Source organism: Parasteatoda tepidariorum, chromosome 6 (assembly GCF_043381705.1).
Source record: "Parasteatoda tepidariorum isolate YZ-2023 chromosome 6, CAS_Ptep_4.0, whole genome shotgun sequence".
Taxonomy (NCBI): domain Eukaryota; kingdom Metazoa; phylum Arthropoda; class Arachnida; order Araneae; family Theridiidae; genus Parasteatoda; species Parasteatoda tepidariorum.
The window spans coordinates 55607081-55632467 of record NC_092209.1 but is presented as its reverse complement, the minus strand read 5'-3'; the positions used below and the strand labels follow the sequence as shown (position 1 = coordinate 55632467).

Here is a 25387-nt window from a genome sequence, read left to right as displayed (position 1 = left end):
GGGGTCATGCACAAAATGAATAAATTTATGAAGAGTACAAACAACAAAGAAAAATTTAAAAGAAAATAACAAGCTAAAGTTATTTCTGTTTTTTTTCCGATAATGTTTTGAGCTAAAATATTCAGGGGATCATGCACAAAATGAATAAATTTATGAAGAGTACAAACAACAAAAAAAAATTTAAAAGAAAATAACAAGCTAAAATTATTTCTGTGTTTTTTCTGATAATGTTTTGAGCTAAAATATTCAGGGGATCATGCACAAATGAATAAATTTATGAAGAGTACAAGTAACAAAGAAAAATTTAAAAGAAATAACAAGATAAAATTATTTATGTTTTTCTTTCTGATAATATTTTGAGCTAAAATATTCAGGAGATCATGCACAAAATGAATAAATTTATGAAGAGTACAAACAGCAAAGAAAAATTTAAAAGAAAAAAGTACATACAAAAAAAGTAAGATTCGATTGAAGTGAAATGAGGTAGGTAGGTACTTTATTTACGTCACATTAGGGCTGAACAATGGGCTATTGGCGATGGTCTAGGAAAAATCCCTGAGGATGATCAGAAGACATGCCCGCTCAATTTTGATCCTCTGCAGAAGGGATCTCATTTGTGAGGCTACTTCCTCAATTTAGATATAGATCAGAAGGGGAGGAAAATTTTCAACAGATCCCTGTACCTATGATACTGTTCAGAAGGGAACGGAAGGAAGTTCATTTCTTTTAGAGTTAAAATTACAACTGTGTTTTTTTAATTTTGTTTTTGATAATAATTTGTGCTGAAATATTCAAGGGATCATGCACAAAATGAATATATTTACGAGAAGTACTGAACAAAAAAAAAAAAAAAAAAAAAAAAAAAAAAAAAAAAAAAAAAAAAAAAAAAGCATTCATGTTCAATTTAAGTTAAAGAAAAGCAAGTTAATTTTATTGGAGCTAAAATTGTATTTTTTCTGATAATGTTTTTAGCTAGAATATTCTGAAGATCCTGCATAAAATTACTGAATTTACAAGAAGTGCAAGCAAATTTAAAAGAACGTTTAAGTTTGATAGATTGACCGGGTCAAAATGAGTTACAAATGTGTCTGTGACACATAAAATGGACATATGTCACTGTGCAGTTTCATATTTTGGTTTTTTTCTTTTCAAAATTTAAAACAGAACTGCATAAAATGACCGGTAGCATTCATGACCTGCATGTTCAAAAAGACCAGTCCGTTCAAGGATCACACTATCTAAAAATATTTAGTCCGGAGAGGATTTTGAGTAAAAGTTTTTTGAAAAAATAAATGTACAGAAACGCCTTTTTGTGTGAATCTGTCAAAAAAATAGACATTTAAGTAATAATTATGTTAATCAGAGGAATATAAACAGATGTTGAATCAAGATTTGCCGCAGCGCAACAGTCCAGACAGACCTTATTAAACAAGAAACACTGAGATGAGTAGTGAAATATTTCTCTTCAAGGCTAATTTTGTTTAGTTTAAATCTTTTTGCATTGTTGGCAGAAAGATCTACGTAGTAACTAATATACGAACGATCCTGTTCACCTTCACCTTTAACCACCTGTGATTTCTATTACCTTCGTGAGACGAATGGTCAGGAAAGATAAAAAAGAGTAGTTTGTTAAAAGGAAATCTTGGACAAGGAATAAAAAAAATCATACAGTTAAGCTCGAAGTGATTTTAAACTTTAAGTATTTCCCCAAACTATAGTTGCATTTTTGAATATAATTGAACAAACTTTGAGACACGCGACATCTGCAGTTGTTAAATAGGTAAATTTACGATAATATTTTTACTATTATGCAAAGATTTTATGTATTTTATCGAGAAAAATTCATATTAAGATTTTTGTGCAGTTTCATTATATGAGATTATTAGTACGTTTAATTTTTAAAAACTTTATTTTCCTAATTGTTCTAGTAAATATTTCAGACCAGAGAACTCCGAGTTAATTGTAATATATTATAGGATTACTTTTGGAAGTCCATAATATTGTTATAAATAAAATACATAACAGTAAATAATTCTATTTTTAGAAATAATATTTAATTTTTTTAATTCTTTACTGTCGAAACAGTTTTTAATTGCTGTTTAAACTATTATGATTGGCATTAATTAGGGAGATAAATATTTCGAGGTGCTTGATTTTTTCTCCTCTAACTTAATATCTAAATTTCATGAATTGAAAATGTAAAAAATAGTATTATTTATATCTTTGTATTTATTACTCAATAATTTCATCAGTATATGCGCATTTATTTTAACCTTTCAATCATTTTTCTGTAATTAACATGAGCAAAATACTGAATTCATTACTGCTGGCTTGAGTTACCTCATATTGAGGGGTAACTTAAAAACCACCCCATGTTTTCTTCATTCATTAGAATGAAATGTGGAATTGTTTATACATATATATATATTATTATTATTATTATTAGTTGGAGGTATTAACATGATAAACACTCGAGTTTAATTTTTATTGCGATTCTTCCTAGTTGAGGGCATAGAACACCCAAAAGTGTTTTGAAACAATTTTTGACTGTATATTATAAAGTAATATGATGTTTGCATCGGGTAAACAAAGTGAGCATTTTAGCCAACCACATATTGAGTTGTTTCTACAAAAATCATGCAGTGAGCAAACAAGTTGAATGTAATTTTACTTCAATTAATGCTTTAAGTCTAGGCCAATTTTGTAGTTATTTTTTATCCTTTTTCATGCACTGAAAAGCGAAGTGAATAATTTTGAGGCAAATTGTTTTCTTAACCTCAAAGCACTTTTATCAACCCACTAATGTTTTGCCATAAAAAGTGGAATATATATGAAAAAAACGGATGAATGAAAGACGTGTGTACAATTTGTTAATCCAAGTGGTTTCTGCTATCTACCACTTTAGTTTCAAAAAGCATTGTGCAAACATTGGAAACAGATTTAAAGATAAATATTTATATTATAGTAAACAGAACCACTTTATTTCTGCGAAACACTTGTGTTGCGAACCATAGCGAAACACTTGTGTTGCACTTGTTTCTTTTTCGAAAAAACGCGCTTACAGTGAAATCTCCTTCAGGCCACGAATACCGCTGTACGAAGCGTATTTTGCTGAGTACCCCCACCGATATTTTAATAATAAGAGTCTCCGGTGGTCATTGGAATAATATATCGCTCCGTTTGTTTCCATGGTATCATGTCTGTTTATTTGTGTCCGTTGCTTCGCATCAGTTTCTGATCTCGCCACTTTACACAATCAGTTTGAACCTTTGCCGAGTAAAGAGGAGTATAACTTGAAATATTTACCCTAATAAGTTGAAATTTCGAAAAGAAAAATGGAAAACTTATTTCTTAGTGAGTCAAATAGCAGTGAACAAGAAAGATTTCATGAGGCTCACAATAATTTTCTTAATAAATCATTTTAGTAATGCTCTTATAACAATTCAATAGTTTTGTTACTTCCTGTGAAATATCTTTTCAAATACACACGAATATTTTTCGCAAGTAGTCAAATAAGCGTCACCCCAATACGGTTGTGGCGGCCCGATCAGAAACTTTGCTGTCATCCGAATATGGGTGACGCGACAGTCAACGCGTTAAAAGGGCTTTAGATTCAAATGGGTTACGAAAATATAGAATATTTGATCAATAAAAATGATTTTTTAATACTTGAAAGATTTTATACAAGAGAAGGATGTATAAAATATAAACTTTTAATATCTGTGCTATATAAAATCTTAATATATTGATTTCATTGTAGACTAAGAGAACCTGTGCCTGGCTTATCCACTCATAAACTGCCTTAATTACTTCTTAGTCATCATTAGTTTTGTAAAGTTAATATTTCTTTGTAGTTTTATGTATGAACATTTTGTGAACGTGTTATAGTTATAACAAAATAAATGATTTCCAGGATTTGAAAGAAAATCATCTTTGCCTTAAAAAAAAAACCTTTTGGAGAACTAATAACGTGATTCGATAAGAAGAAATAAAGGACAATTATACTCGTTAACGTAAACTTTTATCAAAACTTTAAACAATACTACTGAAAGCAATGAATTTTGATTTTGCATTCAGGTTAATTTTTTTTATAATAAAAGAGGAGATATAATATAAGAGATATTTTGAAAATGCAATTTGAATAATTTTTGATAAAGCTCTAGTCAGTAAAATTATAAAAAAATGGTATGACAATGAATAAAATTAAATTTTGGAACTACTTGAGATTTGAATTTGGGGCGCACTTTTATCATACATGCTACTATTATGACTTAAAGTTCCTAGCTATTTATTCTTATTCTGTTAAGCTGTGTTAATGCTTTTTTGAAGAATAAAATTGCAAACCGTTAAAATAACGAAATCAAAGCATTGGAATGACTTGGTTCTTTCTTATTTTTTCTTTTAAAACTAATCGAATTTTATAGTCTATATGAGATGCATAATTAAAGTAAAAAATAGAATATAGTGTATGCGCAAAAATGTTGTTTTTATTGCAAAACAAGCTTGATGCTTTTGATGCCTTTATCAAGCGTTGCTGCCTTGATCATCGAAAAAAATTCTAAAGAATGTTTACTTTTATAAAGATAAATAAATCAATTCCCTATTTTCTCATGTTTCTCAAATCATAAAAATGTAAAATTTGTTTTTACTTTCATTTTTTCCTTTTGCAGTTAATTTATGATGTATTTTATGCATAATTTAAGTAGTTTACTTGCAATTAAGTGCCTAGGACATAATATTATTATACAACAAGCATGTCCGAAACTACGATAATGGATTTTTTTTAAAAATTGTTAAATTATTTAAATTTTTTATCTTAATGAAAATACACACATGATTCTAATATGTGTATTCTGACATTGAATAATTTATTCTATAAGTTTTAAAAAAGTTTCATGTTAATAAAACCTTAGTGTTTAGTTATTAAAATTCCATTCATTAACAATTTCGATTACTTTTTCCCATTATTAGTATTAATACAAATTGATTGCAATCATTTATGTATATTATGTATCTGTAGATAAGTTATAAAATTTTGAAATTAAAATAACTATGCTTTACAATTTTTCCTTACTTGTTTAATTTCAATTACTTTCTGTAGTTTTTCTAACGTTTTGGTCACAAAACTTAAATTTGATTATTGCAAGGAATCACGTTTGCATATAAAAACTCCAATCCCCCACTTTTCAATTAATTAAAGGATAACAAAGCATCAATAAATATATAAACACTGTTATCATATGAAAATGACATGAGTCATGTTTTCACTTTAGTATAGAAATAAGAAAAAAACGAAACTGAATTTCAAGGTAATCAAGATAATATATGTGTCTAGCGCAACATTTTTATTTTCCTTTACATTCATTTTTAACCTTGTATTTTAAATTGCTTTAAACTTCCTCTTTAAACGCGTGATTCTATAGTTAAACAGAGGCAGAATAATTTACATTTAACAGAGTAACATTTTAATACAACGGATATTTGCATCTTTTGCGGTTATAGGTAAGCTGCTAATAGTATTTTTTTCATGTTCAAATGTTTTTGTTCTTCTCTTTCACGATTGTTTGCATATATATTTTTCTATCTTAAATAAGATTTTCTTCCAGATTCACATAATGGCAACAGCTGGAAAAGTAAGCTGAAAAATCAATTTTGTACTCTTATTAATTTTATAAAATTATTAAAATTTTTAATTTGTTTAAGTTCGAAAATCGTACATGTCAAATTGATAAATGCAGCTCTGCCTTGAAATCTTTCTGCTTGAATTTAGAAATTTTATTTTATCAGTATCCTTGTAATTTCGCAATTATGTATTTTTCTTTTTGGTAAAAAGTACTCTTTTTAATTAAGTCAAATATTGCTTCGCAAAGTCTTTTTTTAATAGATGGCAATATCAGCCTTTTCCTTCTTTTATAGAGTCATATTTCGGATGCAAATAGTACTGTAGTTTTGTGTATATTTTTATGTATAATGATCTACGCTAGAATTTAATGCTATTTAAACATCTGATTGTTGACAGTATTTGCTTTTTAAGATAGCCGACTGGAAGGAAGTCTACGATTTTAACGAAAATTTTTATTTTTTTAATTACTCATATTTCAACTTCAGTTTATTAGCTTTTTAAAACCCATTAAAATTTTTATCACCGATTTTTAGAAATGATGTTAGGGTTGCTTTTTCTTATGTTGACAGACGAAAATGAAACTAATTTTTTTCTGATTTGCTTTTAATATTTGGACTCTTATTTAAGTGAATAAGGACAAATGAAATTAATTTTCACAAATTAATTTTTGACTTTTAAATTCTTTTTGTGGTCAGAATTTTCTAACATTTCAGAATTTTCATGTATTTAAAATACGTTTTTAAATGAATTTTGATTTTGATAAAATTCCTTTTCGCACACTAACACGCATAACAAAAAAAGTTTATTATGTAATTCTTTGAAATTTTGAATGTTGATTTTATGTTAAGTTTGTTGTTTTGTCTAAATTTGAATTTTGTTATTTTTATTGAACAAAAGTAAGAATATTTAGAATTTTTCTTTAAAAATACGAAATTAAACAATGTAATTAGGTATACTGTATTGTTTTTTCTTTTAAATTTCTTTAAGGTTTCAGTTCAAATTACATTATTGATCTAGAAATTTTTTTTTATAAATTTAGGAATAATAGGTCTTTGTAGAGCTGTTAGCGTAACATAAGAAATATATAGTTTGTAAGAGCGAATTTGCTCTTATTTTGAAAAATATTTTATAAATTTTAAACTTCATTTTAAATTTATAACTGTAGGACTCCTGCTTACCTGCTTAGATTCCTACTTATAAATTAACATTTTAATTGTGTCTTTTTTAAAAAACCAGTTCTTAGAAAACCAGTCAGAAACTTTAAGGTCTATTTCTATATTGTTACCAAAACTAATTACAGAACCCAGATAGCAGAAGTTACGTACGGTTTCAAATCTATCTGAATCAACTTCAAAGTATGGTTGTGTTGTTCTAGCTTTAAGTAGAACCATATATTTTTTACTAAATTTATTTTAATGTAAAATTTTTTATCTGGCTTTCCAAATTTAACACGTGTATCCTTTGAATCTCTCTCTCTGTTCTAGCAAACAACAAGAATGTGCAGCGTCAATGTTTTAAATGATGATATCATTCAACATTGCTGCAACCATTATAAAGTGCAGAATTAAATAATATTTTTGTTTTTAAGTGATCAGTAATATCATGCAATCAAATTAAAAAACGATAAATTTATTAAGATAATGTAGTTCAACTTGTCACTGTACTAATATTTGAAAAATACTATGGATTAAAGCGATTTAAAATTTTCACATAAGTTTAATTATTTTCAGAAATTATATTTTACTTAAAGCATTTACATTATTACGCGCTTTTTATACGCTCAACTTCTTTGAATATTGATCAGTGTATCGATATATTATATTGAACTATATATTTTAAAAGAAATTCTTAATTTGTAACAGAAATTCTTAATTTGTAACAGAAATTCTTAATTAGTAACAGAAATTCTTAATTAGTAACAGAAATTCTTAAATTGTAACAGAAATTTAAGTAACAAAATGTTAAGTAACAAAATGTTAAGTAACAAAATGTTGAGTTACAAAATGTTAAGTTTTAAACCATATTTCAATCTTTGTAGAACTATGCTATCTTGTAATCAAGTTTAATCCATAACAATCCGGAAGTTTCAAGTTTACTTCCCTCTAGGTATACTTAAAATAGTTTATCATAATATTAATCATAATTATAAAAATAATAATTACATAAATAATAATTACATAAATAATAATTACATAAATAATTATTAAATAAATTGCAAATATGATGAAAATAAGTGTAATAAAAAATGGTTTTAGCTAATCATACGCGCGGTATTGGATCGAATAAGGAAAACTGTCAATGGTCCATTAAGGGTTAAGAAACGCCAGAAAACAAGGCAATTTAATTCAATATAGCAAAGTACAGCAAATTGGCCCTATGTCAAGCTTTAAAATGTTTAAACTATTTTAACTGTGAAATTCATATAGTTATGTATTTTACAGTGTTTCTTTTGTACGTTATTTGAAATTAATGTCACGAGGTTTTGTCTTTGCGTGTTTATAGTGTAACACGAATAACGACTTCTTGGTGTGACTGAACTCGTTTGAAGTACACTTGTTTCGTGCGGTCAAAAAGTTTGGCCGGCAGTCTGGAACATGTGCCACTAGGATTGATTTTTAATGTTCCTCGTGGCACTTCTTAAGTCACTGATTAAACAATAGCGTGGAAAAAGTTCTTTTGATCTTTTTATTATAATTGAACGCCATCTCTCTAAGAAACTCGTTCAAAGGCGATAGAGTTAAAAATGTATGGCTTGCGAAAATAAATTTGAGACATAGGATTGAAGTAGATTGTTAAGATTCTTTATATATGTATGACGCGTATAGTTCTGATTCCAGTAGTTGCTTTCTTTTAGTTTCCATTTCGAAACATTTATTATTAAATTTCGCAAGCTAAAAGTTTTATATTTTACACATTCTAACTTTTAGAAGTACAATTCTCAGTTTTTACCCAGTGCTCCAAATATGACTGACGATTTAAAAATTCAATTAAAAAAAGTAGGTAAAAATGGGAGGTTGACTGCAGTCTGAATGGAAAATCATAGAATTTATTCTTCTGAAATTAAAAATTAAATACAAAATTAGTCGACAGATGGTAGATGAATGTGAAAACAGGACATTCTGCTCCATGTCAGACTGTAAAATTTGAAATATTTTCAAGAGTGATCCTCCGACTGCCCCCCTTGTTTCTTCAACGCTGTTTTTCGAAACTCGGTTACCAAGGAAAATAAAAAAAAGCTATAGTTTTAGTGCCTTACACTTGAAGCAATGAGATAATTTCATACTATATATATATAATCTTGCCATAAAGAATTATCTGGGCTTTAGAACAGGCAAATAACTTAAACATTTTAAAAGTAATTAAACTTTTTTGTAAAATCAACAATTTGGTGCTTCTTTGTACCTACATGAAAATTATCAAAATCACTGCCATATTCTCAGTTTTTGAAAATTTTTATAAACCCCGGGAATTCAGAATTGGAGTAAGTTTTTAAATATTAAAGAATTAAATCACAAACGATTTTCATTTTCATTAAACTGTGGCTTTTCTTTATATTGACGTTTTGCGCCATTTTCAAAATAAGCGTAGAAATCGCTGGCTTTAGATAGGCTAAACTTGACCTAATAGTCATGAGTAACAGTTTCAAACTCATAGCAGTTATAAAAACAGCAAATTATTAGCAAAAAAGTATCATTTCATGCCTGAATACACTGCTCTTTTAAGCTTTATTCATTTAGCTATGCCATCTATCGGAATTCTTTAAAACTAAATTTAAAACTTAGAATTTCTAAAGTATCTAAACAAAATGCAGAAAACTATACATTGTATTTTGTTTTCTACATTGTGAGTTATCTTTGGGATACGTGGACCATTTATAAGTCATTCAAGTATGTCCATATGTTCTCTACTATTATATTCTAAATTTCTCAATACATGTTTTTTTTAAAACACGCTTTTCACAATGTTGCATTGAAAAAGTCTGAAGAAGATATGTAATTTTTACTTTACTGGAAGCTGTTTAAATGTTGTAGCATAAGTGATAAACACTTAAGGCTCCATTAGAAAACTCTTTAAAACTGTTAATTGAATTAGCTGTTAACAAATCTTTAGTCAAGATCATAAAGAATGATTTATTTTCTAAGCTTTACTTTCAAGGTTACACTTATCTCTTCAAATCAGAGTTAACCTTTCTGTATTTAATTACATTCGCAAAATTTTTAAATATAATGTTAGTTTAACATAAATAGTTGATAAATTTTCAATTTAATTAATTTAATAAATATTTTTGATTTTTTTTCCCAAGCCAATTATATGCCGGGCAGCAGTTCTATGGGAAAAGAGCCAACCTTATTCACTCGAGAATGTAGAAGTTGCTGTCCCTAAAAAAGGTGAAGTGAGAATTAAGGTGAGTATATAAACATTTTGTTCTCATTAGATAAAGATGTTTAAAGATTGACATGTTAGGTATATTCATTGTATTTCTTGACATCAAAAGGGTATATTAAGAAATTAGATTGTTAATATTTAGTACATTGCATTTGGAAGGCCGAAATAGCCTGGTTGGTAGGGCACTGGGCCCATGTCCAAGAGGTCGTGGGTTCGATCCCTGCCATCCCAAGACTCTGGTGACTGATGCGCATTAAATCTGTCGAGTGTCAAAGTCCTCCATGTTCCCATAACATATCAATACCTCTGGGGGTACTGAATTGGAGATTGATCGTTCTCTGATTCAGGTCAAAATTACGATCTGTGAATAAATGAATGGGTCCGCCCTATAAACGGGTGTGAAGTATGGGTGTGACAGAAGTCGAATTCCGTGCCATAGATGGCGCCACTAGAACACAAGAACAACTTCCTTAATGGTATACGTCAACAACAACAGCATTGCATTTAGAGGAGGTCCTACCAACACCTGCTACAAGATATGAAGCTTTTACAGGGGTTACCATAAACAAGAAATCGATCCTTTAGTAGTGCGAACGCTGCTATATTCTTATTTTCCCCTACTGCGCAGTTTAGTTGTTCGGAGATTATGACATTCTTATTTCCCCCGAAATGAGCATTTTACATTCGTTACGTCTGGATTACTGAATTGATCCGTCTAGAAGCCTTCTCATTAGGAGGAGTTGCTACTACTGAAGAAGCTAGATTTTTCAAGGATTTTCCTAAAAAGCTTTTTTACTAGAAATATAAAGAGATAAATGAGCAGAGAAACGTAGACGAAATTGTAAGTTTGCAAAACTCTACAAGAAAAAAATAAGCTGATTGATATGAGTTAATAAAATTGAAAAAAAAAATTTTTTTTATTGACTATCTCAGTACTTTTTTTAACTTTATTCTATTGCCGTCGTAGAACAACCGATCCAATTTTTAGGCTTACGACTATTAATAACTAGCTTCACCCCCCCCAAGGGGCATCCGGAGACATACCGATAACTCGAAGTGCGCGCAAAATAATCACATAAGCAAACATATTCAAAAAGTTTCAAATTAGAGTTTTAACAAATGGGGAGAACGTTAAATATGAAATCCAGAAAGCAGCGTTACTTACAACTGAACTAAATACAAACAAACATTACAATGAATGTAAACAATATTAATCAGAAGAGATTATTGATGTTGCCTCTTCACTAAGGGTAGAAAATTAAATAAAAAGAAACAATTATACATGGGTAACTCAGAATACAATCACAGTTGACAAAACAGTACTTAAAGTATCAAGTTCTAGGAAAAGATTTTTTTTAACACAGTGAAGTGCAGACGCGAGTACGTTTCTCAATCTATTCGAATTCATGCAGTGACTGAGTTCACTTATTCTTTTGCATTAACTTATTCTTTTTATTTTACGTTGTTTTTCTTAATGAACTGAGTTAATCGAAAAGTTGCACTACGCAAAAGGATTTCAAGTAAATTAATCTTCTAAAACAAATCAAAATAATAAGTGATTTCCATAGCATGACGAAATAATCGTTTGGAATCATTTATCAGGATATGGTTTTGTCAGCAACGAAAAAAACAAACAAAATAGGAATTTTAAATAACAGTTTTTTTACAATGTTAACAGGATCCCTCGAAATCAGCACTTTTTTTGAATCAGAATTTGTTTGAATCCTTCAATATTAACAGGGATTTCTCTACTTATTTTTGTAGATTGTATCGTCAGGAATTTGCCATTCTGATGTCCATTTTCAAGATGGAATGATGGATAATTTTGTTTTTCCTGCAGTTTTGGGACATGAAGGTGCAGGAATAATTGAAAGTATTGGCGAAGGTGTCACTAGATGTAAAGAAGGTAAAATTTTTCCAAGGTTAACGCATTCTTTTTATTAGGAGAATCATTGCACAATGCGCGCGCACACACACAAAATATTGATTGATTGATGTATAATTTATTTAGGTCAAAGCTAATTAAAGTCTCTGCTAAAACTAATGAGTCCATTTGGCAAATTTAATTTAATGTAAAAATTTTTGAAATCGGGTAGAATGATTGCTGAAAATTGTTATTTAGCACTTTTTGAGGATAATTTCTTAAGGCAAAATCATAAGGAAATTACCATAGTGATTGAATTAAGATTCAAACAACGATTTCAAATCCTAAAATGGTTCTTAATTATAGATGGATTTATCCGTTTGGGGAACATAAAAAAAACTTTTAAACAATGATATCGATGATTCGGCATTTATTGATATTACTACCTTATGAAGTATTTGATATCTTGATATTATAATTAAACAAAAATTAAGTTTTCGCCTTTTTTTTAAATAATGCTTCAGATTATTTGAAAAAAAGGTATGTTTTGTTCAACCGGAATCCCATGCTTTGTTTTTATTTTCGAGATAGTATATGTTAATATTCAGATCACAAAATGGAATATCAAGTCTAGAAAAATGGGCATTTTTGACACCTGCTTCTTTTTATTTTAAATCAAAGTTCAAAGGCCGAAAAAGATGCTCGTGACATTTGTACTGTGTATGGAGAGGGTGCCATTGCTGTAAGAACAGATCATGATTGGTATGCCAAGCTTAAAAATCGAAATTGGTATCTGAAAGACGCGCCTTGTTTTGGCCACCCAATTGAATTCGATAAAGAACGATGAAATTAACTTTTGCACGAAATTTTGCATCAAACGACTAAAAATTTTGTAGCCAACCAAATTCATCATAATTGTTTAAGCAATTTTAAGATTTAGAACATAGCCAACCCCTGCAATTAAGTATACTCGCTCAGATTTTCGGAGGATTTCTAAGATGCGAATCATCTTAATAGATTTTCCCATCTCTACTTTATGTACTCCTAGACGTAATTAAAGATTTAATTTATACATGCAATCTGAAAATCTGTACTATGTTATGTTGCATTACTTTTCATGCACAGATTTTTCATTGTAGTTCTAAAGCTTGCGACAAAGCGATGCATCACGATGACCTTATATGACCTTATGACCACGTATGCAGCGCCTTTCTAAGATAATGAGCTTAACTACCGGTTAGAGTTAGACCATCATTATATTGCTCGTCTGTAATTTTTCATTTCAAATTTATGGTTGTTTAGATCCAATAATAACTGTTTGGGTGTTTTTTTTTATTTCAATTCTATAAACTGTTAGAATGTTTCTTTTTTAAGGATGTAGTGATGCACGAAGCACGTTTTATCTTAGAACGTAAGCTAAATTAGGATTTGATTAAATATTTTAAGATATCCCTGTTTTCTTATTTTTAATTTTTTTTCTACAAGGAATAATATGCATATTTATATGCTTGATAAACATCATTCCTCTTATTAATTTAATCGAAGATCTCATACGCATTTGAAAGATACTGCATGGTTGTTTTTCGATAAAATTGTCAATTAAGATTGCCTATAGTTTGATTACATCATAGAAATAAATAAATTAAAAACGGAACATAGACAGAGACACTAATCCAAAAGTTGCTGAGTATCAATTCTTCAAATGAAATAAACGTTTCCTTTTAGTGTTGCTAGTGGACTATATTGTGAGTAAAGAGAAAAGAAATTTTGAAAAATTCGGTGTGGAATGCCCTTATTCATTATTTGTTTATGCTTTTTAACAACTATTTAGAAAACTAAAGAAACTTCGAAAAGACATGATGAATCTATACTGTGAAAAAGTATCTTGTTTTTATCCTGAAATTTACTTTTTATTCAAAAATGCTTAGACAATGAGACGTTCAGATTACAATCGAGAAAAACATGTCCAATTGAAAATATATGGTTGGTTGAAAAATATCTGATAATCATTAAGGTTGAAAAATCGTGGTTTATATATCAATCAATCGCATAAAATTATCCTTCCATATGTTGCTTCTTGCTTATAGATGGAATGGAAAAAATTGCTTTACTTTATTTTCAGGGGATCTAGTTGTGTTGGCTTTTGAATCTTATTGTGAGGAATGTGATTTTTGCAAGAATCCAAATTGCAACATGTGCATGAAACAACCGGTAAATGAAATTACACTTTTACATTTTTATTTTAGAGAGTAATTTATCATATGAATTGAAAACTATTTCTTCTCTTTTAAAAAGTGAATTTATGCAATTAAATATTAAAAAATAGACTTTCATGTCTTTTTGTGCATCAGTATGCACGTTTTAAATGCAAATTCAGGAATATACCTTTTTTTTAAAATTATTTTTTATTCTATTATTTTTTTAATTGCAGAACAAAATTGATATCTGCAAAAGATTAAATAAAATAATAAAAAGTATAAAAAATAGAATAATAAAAAAGTGAAAAAAAAATATTTAAATTTATTTGCTCCGAGCTAACAAAAATTACCCAAAAGTAAAATAATCTATGTACTAAAAAGTAAAATGAACGAATTAACGGTACTAACTCGTTAAAGAAGAAAGAAAAAAAAATTGCTTGACAATTTTTGACGTCAATGATGCTTAATTAATTTTGGTACTAAGTACTACAACTTTTGTGTACATCGATGAATCTTCAAAAGGTACAAAAGGTATTAATTTAGATATAATCTATTATATTAGTACATTTGTTAACTATTAAAACTGCATCAATACAGGGTGGATTTATTATAGATACTGTGGAAAGGGTTTTTTACTGTCCCTCAACAAGAACAAATACTACTCCAAGAACAAATACTGGAGAAAATTGATTGGTATACACATTATATACAATTATATTGCATTTTAGCTTCTTCACTAATGAAAAATATCCTAGAAGAATCTAATTCACAAATTTATATGTTTTTCATCAAAAAATTCAATATGTTTTTATACTGGTACCAATTATTTTAAAAAGCATTCACTTTTTTGTTACAGAGGAATAATTTGCAGATGGATGGCACATCTCGTATTACATGCAAAGGAAAATCTTTGACTCAAATGTTTTCAATCAGCACATTTTCTGAATATACTGTAGTTTCACAATTTAATGTGGCAAAAGTAAATTCCTTATAACTACAAATTTCAGCTTTGTGCAAAAATGCGTAGTGTTACATAATACTTTACATCCATTGATAATTTACGATTTTTTCTCCATTCGAAGTGATGTATTTAGCTACGAGTTTCCATGAAAAATAATTCCCTTTCATTTGTGGGAAAAGTGAAATACTTTTTTTGTCGTATGCCTTATTTTTTCTTAATAACTTTTGTGAATTATTGCCGTCAGTATTTCTTTGCTTTTTAAAAGCTTATATAAACAGTACCTAACAAAAATTTAACCATTTAATTACATAAGTGCAATAGTTCTTATAGTAGGATATAAACTCAGTGGCACGACAGCCCACAGAGAGTCAAGGCCTACTGTGCCCATCTCAATTTTCTTGACCTTTGGGCTCTAAGGTGCAAGGGCAGATGATCCGGTTGGGTGGTCAGCCCAACGCGTAAACCCCAGTGTTTAGCTCCCAAGCATGCTTGGTACTCATTTTATTGACCCACTGAAGGGATGAAAGGCTGAGTCAACCTTGCCCGGCTCAAGGATCGAACCAGGGACCTGTGGCACGACAGCGCGAAGCACTACCGCTCAGCCACCGGGCGTCATAGTTGTATATAATGGAATTTAATTAAAAATCAAAATCTAGTTAAATATAGAATAGTTAAAATTTATCTGAAATTTTAAAGACTCGTATCTTTGTTCTACAGGATGGACCTGGCTGAAACATGCCGAGGTTTCAGTCAGAAAATTAAAAGTGAAATTTTACCAGTAGGTGGTACTCTAACGAAGTAAAAAGAGAGATAAGAGTACAAAACTAAAAGAACAGTGGAATATTTTAATTATTTACATACTTATAATCACATTTTGTAGGTAAAAAATATGCTAAAAATGTGCCATGGTACTATCAACATATATAGGCATGTTTTTTTTTTCAAGAACAGCAATATCTAGAAGCAAGGTTTTCAACTATTTCTTTTAGACAGAAACTAATATCACGTGATCTACGCTACATATATCCGAAGTTTTATTCGAATATGTTCAATAGGATAAAACCTATTGAATAGATTCATAGAGCGTTCGCCTCCCAATTAGGTGATTCGGGTTAGAATTCCAGCGATGGTTGTTTGCACCCGGCTCACACCGACTACAGTGCTGACGTAAAATATCCTCAGTAATAGACGGATCATAGGTTAAAGTTCCTTTGTCCCTCAGATTTACTGGGAGTCGTTTTCGTGGATTTTCTCCCCATGTAAAACAAATTATCGCACCGGCCACAGTGCTAACGTAAAATATTTTTAGTGGTAGATGAATCATGGGCTAGAGTCATCTTGCCGTCAAGCTAACCTTGAGAAGTTTTCGTGGTTTTCCTCTCCATGTAATGCAGATGAGGGTTAGTTCAATCAAAAAGTCTTCGAGAAGGCAAATTTCTCCCAATCATTGATTCAGAAGTTCTCTTGTCTACTAGTGTTGGTCTAAAATTACAAGTCTACGGAGCTGAACATTAGCAGTCATAAACTCAAATATTGGATAGGCTGTTCAACGACGGTTTTAAAATAAAATAAAATAGTTTCGCATTTACTAACATCCGAGTACTGCTAATTAAATTTAAATTGGCCGTTGACAATATTGGCACAGGCTATTGACAATGTCAACCGTCATCTATCGAAAGGTACCTTCATATAGAATCAAGTCAGCATGTCTTATATACTAGTGAATAGGAATTGAACAGTTGTAGTTACGCTACATTACTCTTCCACCAGAATTTTATCTGTTATAGATTTCTATGAATGGATACCACTAGTTGATTAATTGCTGTTTTACGAGAGACTGTAAGAGCTGTATTAAGGTCACCGGCTTTTAAGTGCTGGTCGTGAGAGCTATATTAAGATCACGGTTGTGGGTGTCATTTTTCGCGTGCTAGCAGTCAAGTTGTGTGATCGAAACTGAATAGCAACACAATGTTGCAGTCACAAATAGCAAGTCAACTGTTCACTACTGACAATCCATTAAAAGCAGTGTTCAAAGCAAAGTAGATGTACTAGTCGAGGTAGTTCAGATCACGCCCGGGTCGCCAATGTGGATGCACGCCACCGACAATATCAACCTTCATTTATCTGAAGGTACTTCCTGATAGAATCGAGTTAACATGTCTTATATACTAGTGAATGGGAATTGAATAGTTGTAGTGGTAATTAAGTAACAAAACCATATTGATACTATTGTTGCAAAATTAATAAATACTAAAACCATCTTAATGGAAAGATATTTCCTAATTTGTGTTGATGAACAAAATGTCATGGTGTCATGCATAACTTAAAAAATGCTATTGTTTGGAAATTTTTTCAATAGTTTTCAAACCAAAATTTTCAGAAAAATATTTTTAAAAAATCTAGTTTGATGAGCTTTAACATTAGCTTCTTAAATAGGTTAACCCTAAGGCAAACCTGTCCTCTTTATGCCTGGTGGGTTGCTGCCTGCCGACTGGTTATGGAGCTGCCATAAACGCTGGCAAGGTGACGCCTGGATCTTCCTGTGCAATATGGGGTCTCGGAGGAGTTGGCATGTGTGTTGTCATGGGCTGCAGAGATGCTGGAGCTTCTAAAATTATCGGAATTGATCTTAATCCCAAGAAATACGAATTAGGTGATTTTATAATTCCCTAAGGTAGTTAATTTTGCTTTTCAGTTTTTAAATAAAAATTCTGCAGAGCTAGTTCCGATCATTTCGTTTTCTTCTTCTAATACTGATATCATACCATTGCTATTTTTGGAGATTTTATTCTTCGCCAAAAAGGAGAAGAGTACAGTTTGTCAAAATGGCATCTGAACTTGGAAACAAATGAAGTTAGCTTTTATTTTAATAATGGCACACGAGATACTTTTATAAAAATCAGAAGTAATTTTTTTAAAGTGAAGATGAACGTGGGAAAAAGAAATAAGTTCAAACTAAATTAGTTATTTTATTTTGGTGAAGCGAATCAAAAATATATGTTTTTCGATACTTTATAGGATAACACATTATTTCTCAGAAGAAAAAAATTGCAATGTGTTGCGAAATTCCCGCAGTTAAGAATGAAAGCATTATTTGGTAAAAATAGTTCATTAAGTTGTAAAAAAGAAAAAAAAAAGGAATTGCTGAACAATTAAAATCGTGGGAGGGCCATAAATGTGAAAAAAGTTCTTATGCTATCTAACAGGAACGTGTAAATTTCAAGTACATATTTCTTGGAAATTAAAGCTCTTAGCAATGTTTTATGTTATTTATCTTCTCAAATCTTTGAATTTGCTTTATACATGTTAAATAAACATAAAGCAACTTAAGGTCCACATCGCCAGGAAATTTAAATGCAACATCGCTCATTCCCTTTTTAAGATATTAAACTAATTTTTAAAGACTCTTGATCGCAAAAGCGGTAATTTCGAAAGATGATAACAAATGTTCCTAACACTTTCAGAAATTATGTGATCATTAGGAAGTTGCAAAATTCCGTGGTCTATTGATATAAACGTGAAAACAATTCATTGGTTATTGTAAGATCAGTTCAAATGATGGTAAAGTTTTGCAAGTGCTTAAATGAACTTTTTAACACATGCGTGGAGGTTTTGTAGTAGATAACCAGTTCTGTACTTGTTGATAGTTTCCTGTTTATAATTCCTTGTTCCCAATAGTAAGTGACATAAGTGTTAATGTTAACTCAATGATCGAACTCATGATCGTCCTTCTTTCAGCTGGAGTTGTAAGAATTTTTAATTATTACTTTTGCTGCAGTTCATATCTTGTTGTCTAAATTATTATCGTAAAATAGCCAATGAAAACTATTTTTACGATAGTTAATGAAAACTATTTTTTACAATTATAAATGAATACTATTTCAAGCTCATTTTTTTCATTTTAAAGTTAATTATGGGGTACTTGAATTAAGTTTACATTGTACTTGAATTAAGTATTCTAACCTATGCAAAAAATAAGCACAAATTAAAAACAAATCTACAATATTTTCATACTGCAGTATATATTACAGAAAAACTTGTTACACGAATTATTAAACTTCAATAAAGCTTTGCTTTTAACTAAGATGTAAATATTGACACTCAGAGAAAAATTTTATTTTGAAATAAGGCATGTATAAAGTTTTCTTTGTATTTTTAGCCAAGGAATTGGGAGCTACTGATTTTATAAATCCAAAGGAAGTTCCTAATGTTCCAGAAGCTTTAGCGAAAATGACGAATGGAGGAGTTGATTTCTGCTTCGTGTCTGTTGGAATACTTTCTGTTATGGTAATAATTAAGATATTCCTTAATAGTCATAAAACAGCTTTGTATTACGCATAATATTAAAAGCATATAATTGGAATAATCAAAATTACTACGAGAATATAGTATCAGATCAAGAGTTGCACCAGTGTATAAACAGGTCGGAAAATTCCAAAATATATTTTTTTAATTGAATGTATTGAATTGAATTGAAGGAATTTTTTTTAATAATCAAATTATGGAATTTTGTGAATACGCCATGAAAAATAGAGAAATTGTTAAGTTTTACTACTTTTTTGAATATTCATATTTCGACATTAATATTTAAATATTAGAACTTTCTTTTATCAAATTGTGATAAGTATTAATTACCAAAACATTTATTGTTTTAAAGAGTTCCATATCCTTTTTTATATCCCAATTTTTATATCCCAATTTTTATATTCTTTCTTATAAAAAATATAATTACTTATTTTAAGATTTCACTTAATTAAACTGTGATAAAAACTACGTCTTTATTACGCATCAATTAGTTTTTGAAGTAGATTTACACCCCTTTTTGATTCAATAGCTTTTGCAGGATATTTTTGAACATTTATTTACTATTACAAGGATTTTACTTCATAAATTGAGAATACATTTAAATATGAATCCATAATTAAGCAATAAAACACAATCATAAAAGATAATATAATTGATACTTACACGATTACGCACACATTTATTTACTTTAAAAAATTTGTTTCCCTATAAACATACATAAAATATTTACTTTACTTTAAAAGAAAAGTACCTTAAAACAAATAAGAAAGCACACTTAAAGTCGTAAAATTCTTTTTTCTTTTCTAAAAATATTTTTCTTTTGTTTTAGATTCATATTAGCTTCTATATTTTTCACGCAATTTCTAATTCCAAATAAAACTCTTAATTTAAGTGGAAATTTATGTTGCCACGCTATAAATACTTTAACTGAAGGACTCCAAAATACAGTAATCGATAACTGCCAATATTCTACAGCTGCTTTTGATATTTACGGAAAGCAAATAAATCGTCTGCAGGCGAATGGAATTCGTGCATTTAATGATAATACAATTCTTCTTCAAGAATATGAATGTCGGATGATATGAGAAGTGCTTTTTAGTTCCTTAGGGAATGATAGATTATTATTATTACCTGCCTTTTCGCTAATGCGCGGAACTTTTAGATGAAATTGGGGTAAACGACCGACACACTATTAAAAGCGGTTCTACCTTTATTTGTAAATATGACTCCAGTATAAATAAGCATTTTTAAACGGTTCGAAAACTGTACATTTTAATATATGTTATCTTTTAAGTTTCTATATATGGTTTAAAACAATATTTTGTGACATTTTAACGTATTAGAAATTCCAAAGAAATCGATTTATTTACTTAAATTTTTAAGGACATTTCATCGCATATTATTTTACATATTCGTAATCAAATTTTTTTCTATTTAAGTAGTTAATTACGTTTTGAGAATTATTACAATAATTTATGCTACACTGTTGTGTTTAATTTACTTTACTTTTAGAAATTTGTCGATTATATGTTTGTTTTATTGAGCACTAGAAACAAAATCGAATATGAATGTGTAAAGAAATAATTACCAAAACCAAATGAATAATTATCGAATTAGCGAACAGTTTAAATGTGTTTTAATGCTTCAAAAGTATTTAATTTCAAATGAAACTAAAGGAGGTTAAAGGTAATTGTTGTTAACGTGTTACATTTAAATATTGCACTTTATTTGAGTAAATTTTTGCTGCTGCTTTTAATTCCATTTTCCCCTTTGCCATTTTAGTAACGGTTTCTTTACATTGAAATAATAAATTGAGTTCCGGAATGCAATTTTATTTTTTACATATATATAATAAGGCTATTGATTAAAGAACATCTACTCAGCAAAAAAAATTACAGTAAAAAGTACTGACATTTTGCATGCCGGTACTTTTTACCGTATAATGTCACGGAACCTGAAAAATCTGATATACCATAATTGTTATAGTAATATTTACTGAGTCACAGTAATTAAACAAATTTTACTGTAAGTACGGTAATACGGTATAAAATTTTATGATTTTAATAGATTTCGAAGTATAATGGATTTTACGGATGCTGCACTCTGGGGGTCAGTAATTTAATCGTATTATTCGTAGTTTTATACAGTGTAATATATGCATATTATTCTAGATAAAATTTTTTTATTAGAAGTTATTTTCTTAATATGAATTAACTTGCATCTTGCGTATACATTATTATGCTTGATTAAAACTTTTTATTAAAAATTACCAGGTTTCGTCACAAATGCGCTTTTTCGTTTTATCTACTTTACATATTTATTTACTTATGCCTGTAAAATTTTTTCGAATTATTTTGTTTTAAAAATATGTATATTTTTTTCGCATTTTCCTAGAGAAAATTAAATGCATTCATATTGATATTTATTGATTTGTTTTTACTCATCTCATTATATTATTCTTTGGATAATTTTCCTAAAAAGGTATAAATACATATTTATCGTTTAGAAGTTTTGAAGATAAAACAACTTATTCAATTATTAACGCTGAGAAGACACTTTATTAAGTAATATTTTACAGACCTTTCGATCTAATAATACTTTGTAAGTTACTAACCAAGGATTTTTATTAATGAGCTATTTTGAGTCATTTTTTCAATATCATTTCAGAATGAAGCATTTAAGGCGAGTCATCCCCATTGGGGAAAGACAGTTATAATAGGAATGGGTGATATGGGAGCAGCAGTCAAAGCGGGAGTTCTCGATCTTCTTTTTGGAAGGCAATTGATGGGAACATTCTATGGATGTAAGTACCGCATAGAGCATTTATTAGATAGAATATTATATTTCGCGGATTTTGGATTGTTTTGATCTCGATTCTTACCAGGCAAAAGTTTTTTTACTAGAGAATCTACAATTAATCTATGAGGCCGGAATAGCCTGGTCGCAAGGAGTCGTGAGTTTGACTCCAATCGACCGAAGACTCCCTGCGTAGTAAATGGTGATTGGTGCTCGTTCAATTTGTCTGGTCCCAAAGTCCTTCAAGCTTCCACAACAAATCAATACATCTATGGGTACTGGATTGGAGATTGATCATTCACTGGTTCAGGTCAAAATTATAATCTGTGGATGGATGAAAGAATGTATGAATGGATCCGCCCTATAAACGAGCTGCGACGCATGTGTGACTGAAGTCGCATTCATGGCCATAGATGGCGTCACTTAAAGACAAGAAACGCACCCTCTGCGTTACGTTTTTCCTACTATACGTTTGTCTTTCTTAAGGATGTCTCGCTTCTGAAGTAAATTTACTAACAATCCAGAGGCCCTTAACGACTGGCTCTCTTTTATGGAGGTTTTCCTCTTGGTTGTAGTTTGTCGTAATTATAATGCAATCTCTTGTTTCTTTTAAAGTTTGATACCTGAACAAAAGTTTACAGGAGATCCGGCCGTTAAATGCAGCTGGATTAGAAAATCGTGTCCCGGAAATATCCCGATGATTTATCCTCTTTTTTTTAGCTTGATAACAGACTTTCAGCGATTAAATTTTGTTTCGTGCGTTTGTTTCGTAAACTTGAATATCGTTTATGTCTTACGAAGTTTCGTTCATTTCAGCTCTAATGACATTAAATCATCCTTCCTTTAAATTCAAAACACGTTTTTAAATGTATAGTTTCCTCATCATAATGTCATGAAAAATTCTGCAACCATTAAAATGGTTTGAAAGATTGCATGAATTCATTTTCAGAAATTTCTATAATAGAGAGCGAGCAGGCTTGGATATTAATGTATAAGATTTCAATTTGAGTTATTTGTTTTGGTACATAAAAAAATACAAATGTTTTAAAATTAATTTTTATTATCAAATCTATTTTATTTTCAAAATTTTTTTTTAAAGAAGCATTTTTTACTGGTTTTGACAGAACCGGTTTTGTTTGACATAAAACTAATCTAGATTTCTTCTTTTTGACAAAAACCTGTTCTAGATTCCACAAAAAATAAAATTTTCTTAATATTTAAAAAAGGCATTTGCATGAAAAATTTTATTCCATAAAAATTTATTTGCATTTATATTGCTTTAAAAATGTATTGTAAAGAAAAAGAACGATGTTTATTAAGAAGTTAAAACTGTTTTTAGACACAATCGGGTAAGATGTTGGAATTTGAAATGCTGTTAAATAAAAAGAAATTTAGTCTTGTCAAAGCAAATGAATTTCTCCAAAAATTGTTTTTTTTAATTATTATTTGAGTTTAAATAAATGTAAATTCACATGGTTCAATGTGAATAAATGAAAATTCTGCATTTCCAGTACTTTAAAGTTTTTATTTACTTTTCAGCCTACAAAGCAGTGAGAGACATTCCACAACTAGTGGATAAAATTGTGAATGGAAATATACAAGTTGAAAAGCTCATAACGCATCGTTTAACACTGGATAAAATCAACGAGGGCTTCAAAATGTTAAAATCCGGTGAATCGTAAGTTGCTTACTGCTCATTCTCTATGAATGTTTCTTTTTTAACAAAAACATGTTTCTTTTTTAACATACAATTTTCATTAAGATTGTAGTATACCTTTAGAATTAATGTTTAACAAATTTGAAATAAATTACTCAAACTATGGATTTGTTATACAGAATAACTCTAAATTATCATTTTAAACCTTGATGTACGATAGCAACTCATTGTAAAAAAGTAAAAATATGCAATATAAAAGTTCAGTTACAACTACAGTAGATCCTTAGAAGTATACGAAGTTTATATTTTCTTATATGTTGGGTTCATAGTTTTTGATTTATGAAATGATAACTTTGATATTTATAAAGACGTTTCTTTGAAAGATCGATTTTATCATCTAGTGTGTAATTAATTATGATCTGAGGAATTAAATAAAATGCATTTAAGAATTGATCGATTAGAAACTTTATTCACTTCAAATTTAGTATATAAATTGAAAATAACAGCCAACTTGCTTCGAGCACTCAAAAAAAGGCGCTCTTTTTCAAGACTTGCCAGAGAGGCCAGAATAGTAAGGGCTAGAATAATAGGACGGGCTAGAAGTAATAAAGGTGGTTTGAAAAATCTAATGTAGCCATCGAAAAATGGAAAAATGAAGTTGAAGAACAAATTTGAAAATAACACAGTAGCTGAGAGAGAATAAAGATAATAATAGAACAAGAAAAACCACAGTGGTCGAGAGAGGCATATCGGGGTAAAATGCATTTTCTCGAGCTCTGGAGAGGTGGTGAGGAACTAATGTCGTTAACAAGGGAACATATTAGAATAAAACAAGATTCCAAGGCATTAAGTTCAGCTGATGTGACTAGGGTGGAAATAATTTTGGTATAGACGAATCTATTGCCTTTAAGTTGGACCTTTAAGTTGCCTTAAGTTAAGTATTTTATTGTCATGCTCTAAGTTATCATGATAAAAGTACCAAATTTTACCCCATTTACCAAATTTTACCACATTTTATTGTTAATTTTACAAAATGTTTATCAAAGTGCTTTAGTTGAAATTGCTGAACTTTTTGGCATTTCCATAGAGCCAGAAGCACGGTAAATGTTACCATATTCTGGTCGTTTTTTATTACCATGCTTTCTAACTTAAAGTTTCTCTATTTTCATTATTTTTCATGTATATACACATCAATCTATCACAAATATAATTCGTTAAGAAATTGTCCTGATTTGGAATTTTAGAAAAATTTTTAATTCTATGATGAGACAATTTCGCCTACATTTTTATGTAAGTAATTAATTTTAAATAAAATGCTTTTTACTTTTTGCTGAAAGAGTATACTTTTACTTTTTTAACTAATAAATTTCATTTTATTCTTACAGGCTAAGGACTGTGATAGATTTTAACAAGAAGGAATAGATAAAAGAACAACAAACTCTGGCAACGTTATTTTTGATGGAAATTAAATTCAATATTGTAATAAAGATAACAATATTATGCTGGCTGCTTAAGATTCAATAACGCATTTTATTTTTGTACAATTGTTTTTTTTCTTTTAATGAATATAATAAAATATAAAATTATTTTTGTTTAA

At 29.4% G+C, this 25387-nt stretch overlaps 1 protein-coding gene across 4 annotated transcripts; it reads left to right on the top strand.

The window, feature by feature from the left end:
• The first annotated feature begins 1613 nt into the window (after nt 1–1613).
• LOC107449196 (alcohol dehydrogenase class-3 chain L-like) lies at nt 1614–25387 on the top strand. Of its 4 annotated transcripts, none has more exons than XM_016064668.3 (11): nt 1629–1780; nt 5607–5633; nt 9927–10028; nt 11774–11915; nt 13996–14084; nt 14928–15050; nt 17469–17685; nt 19192–19319; nt 22005–22140; nt 23673–23811; nt 25176–25387. In XM_016064668.3, the coding sequence occupies exons 2-11, from the start codon at nt 5616–5618 to the stop codon at nt 25210–25212; spliced, it is 1131 nt and encodes a 376-aa protein (XP_015920154.1). In that variant the 5' UTR covers nt 1629–1780; nt 5607–5615; the 3' UTR covers nt 25213–25387. The 4 variants fall into 4 exon arrangements, with proteins under 4 accessions (XP_071038503.1, XP_015920154.1, XP_015920153.1 ...); XM_016064667.3 differs by lacking the exon at nt 1629–1780 and adding an exon at nt 5193–5502; XM_071182402.1 differs by lacking the exon at nt 14928–15050 and having other exon boundaries at nt 1614–1780.

Excerpts from the sequence above, each read along its gene's own strand:
- LOC107449196 (XM_016064668.3), top strand. Across the intron at positions 10,029-11,773 it reads AAGGTGAAGTGAGAATTAAG|ATTGTATCGTCAGGAATTTG; the intron begins GTGAGTATATAA and ends TTATTTTTGTAG. Across the intron at positions 17,686-19,191 it reads TCCCAAGAAATACGAATTAG|CCAAGGAATTGGGAGCTACT; the intron begins GTGATTTTATAA and ends TTGTATTTTTAG.